The sequence below is a fragment of the Cryptotermes secundus genome, unplaced genomic scaffold (assembly GCF_002891405.2).
Source record: "Cryptotermes secundus unplaced genomic scaffold, Csec_1.0 scaffold1858, whole genome shotgun sequence".
NCBI classification, from domain to species: domain Eukaryota; kingdom Metazoa; phylum Arthropoda; class Insecta; order Blattodea; family Kalotermitidae; genus Cryptotermes; species Cryptotermes secundus.
In genome coordinates this window covers 27,819-30,548 of record NW_019735490.1, presented here as the reverse complement: position 1 = coordinate 30,548, position 2,730 = coordinate 27,819, and the positions used below count along the sequence as shown (strand labels likewise).

General features: G+C 40.9%; 1 protein-coding gene across 1 annotated transcript in view; it reads right to left on the bottom strand.

Annotated features, from left to right (window-relative positions):
* LOC111869476 (fatty acid synthase) overlaps positions 1-2,730 on the bottom strand; it is a 40,031-nt gene that overhangs the window by 11,076 nt on the left and 26,225 nt on the right. Inside the window, exons 12-13 of the mRNA XM_033753446.1 lie at positions 2,376-2,626; positions 1,172-1,476 (exon numbers count right to left, since the gene is read on the bottom strand). Of these exons, the coding sequence (XP_033609337.1) occupies positions 1,172-1,476; positions 2,376-2,626 (556 nt within the window). The remainder of the gene's footprint in view (positions 1-1,171; positions 1,477-2,375; positions 2,627-2,730) is intronic.

Genomic DNA, 2,730 nt, shown 5'->3' with positions numbered 1-2,730 from the left:
AGCTGTTGGTCTATGCTGATGATGTGAATCTCCTGGGTGATAACATAGATACCATAAAGAAAAACACACACACTTTAATTTATGCTAGCAAGGAGATTGGTCTAGAAGTAAACACAGAGAAAACTAAGTATATGTTAGTGTCTCATCACCTGAATGCAGAGCAAAATCATGACATAAAGATAGGTAACAGATGTTTTGAAAATGTGGGACAGTTCAGATATTTGGGAATGACGATAACAATCAAAACCTGATTCAGGAGGAAATTAAGAGGCGGTTGAACTCGGGTAATGCTTGCTACCATACTGTCCCAGAATCTTTTGTCTTCTCATCTGCTGTCCAAAAACATAAAAATTAGAATATAGAAAACTATAAATTTGCCTGTGGTTCTGTATGGGTGTGAAACTTGGTCTCTGACATTAAGGGAGGAACACAGACTGAGGGTGTTCAGAATATTTGGACCAAAGAAAGATGAAGTGACAGGAGGTTAGAGAAAACTACATAATGAGGAGCTTCATAACTTGTACTCTTTGCCAAGTATAATTAGAATGATCAAGTCCAGGAGGATATGATGGGCAGGGCACATAGCACGAATGAGGGAGAGGAGAAATGCATATATGATATTGATGGGAAAGCAGGAAGGAAGATGACAACTGGGAAGACCAAGACGTAGGTGTGTGGACACTATTAAAATGGATCTTATAGAGATAGCTCAACGTCCATGTATTTATTGTCTGTCAACATTGCAACACCTGTTCATTCACCACTCAATCCCAATTCTAGTCCAACATTATACACTTCGACACTACATGTTTCAGCCCCAAATGGCCATCTTCAGGCATCTTGATATGTTACAAATATTTTATTAAATTATGTTAAACAATTAAGTTAAACAATTGCAACAGGATGCTAAAATACAGAATTATAGAGATAGGATGGCATGGTATAGATTGGATTGATGTGGCTCAGGGTGGGGAACAGTGGTGGGCTCTTGTGAACACAGTAATGAACCTTTGGGTTCCATAAAATACTGTGAAGTTCTTGAGTAGCTGTGCAATTGGTAGCTTCTCAAGAAGTACTCAGCTCCATGTGTGAGACAGTGAGTGAGTGTTTCTACACTATGCCTAAAAATGATCACCAATGATCTCATATCAAATTCTAAAATGATACACACTTGCCCAGAGAAGTCAGGAGCCACTCAGTGCCATCAGGGTAACCTCGTTCTGTAAGGGCAATGTTGGTTATGCCCTTGTTGAGAGAATACTCCAGGATAGGGTGCAGCAGCCCATGTGGAGCAATCTCAATAGTGATGGCATTATGTGGGATGTGTCGTGATGCCTCCTCAAAAAGCACTGGTTTAAGCAGGTTGTTGGTGATGTACGCAGCTGATAAATCTGTTGCTATTGGTGTGTTCCATTCACTCTGTGGTACTGAAGAGCTCACCCAGTGTGCAGACCGGGGCTTTGCGCATGGGATCAGCTGCAGGGGCACAAGAACAACTAACAGAATATACTACAACTGCTAGGCATGAATCAGTCTTAGATTTTATATGTCAATTTCAGAAATAATATTTTTTGTCATACCGTAAAGATGTTATTGGACCTTTTAATTCTGATAATAATTTCTGATCCATAATCTTTATCAGTTTTAATCAGTAACACATCTTCATACATGGATATACCTGAGAGAGTCTGAGACACACACAAGAGAGACTAAACCAATAGCCAGGTTAATGCAACTACGTAGGTCATTTCAAAAATATTGCACACAATTTTTTGTTTACATCTACGTTTATTTTTTTTTAAATATCTCTTTACAGTCCTTCAACATAGTCCCCTTGCTTCTCAATCCAAGTCCCAACGTGTGGGAAGTTTACTATTCCATCCAGGACACCATCTTTGTTTATCTTTCGAATGGCTCGGGTAACTTCAGCAGAAAGCTCTTCCAGAGGGAAAACAACGGCCTCGCATAGGTTGTTTCAACTCTGGGAATAAGTCAAAGTCTGGTGGACTCATGTCCAGGCTGTAGGGAGTATGAGGCAACATCTCCCAACCGTATTGGCGCAGATTCTCTGTTACAACATTCCCAAGGTGCGGGCGAGTGTTGTCATGGAGAATGATTGGCCCAGCCTCGAGCAACTCAGGTAGGTTTCTGTGCATTTTTCTGCGCAGATTTTGCATAAAGTCATGATAATAAACTGCTGCGACACTTTTCCTGCATGGAACTCTGTCTGGCATGATGATTCCTTGGTGATCATAAGCAAAGATCATCATTTGTTTGACCTTTGATTGAGATCGTCAACATTTTTTTGGTCATGGGGAAGATGGACCTCTCCACTCGTTGGACTGTGATTTCAGCTCTGGTTCAAAGTCCCTAACCCATGTTTCATCAATAGCGACAAGTCGATACAAGAATGCTTGACCTTCAACGTCGAATCTTTGTTTCAGCAAGTTTGCAATGTTGAGGCGTTTCTGCTTCTGTTCAGCAGTCAAGCAGTGAGGGACCCACCACAAAGAAATCTTTCTCTTCTTTAAATCATTTGTCAGAATTTGGAATATTGACTTTGGTGGAATCCCCATGGTTTCAGAAAGTTCCTCACATGTCACACGGCAATTTTCTTCAAGAGCATCTGACACAAGTTTCACACATCATTCATCTGTTGATGTTTTTGGCCTTCCTGGCCTTGGATCATCGTTTATGCTCACATGACCGCCACGAAAACGACTAGCCCAG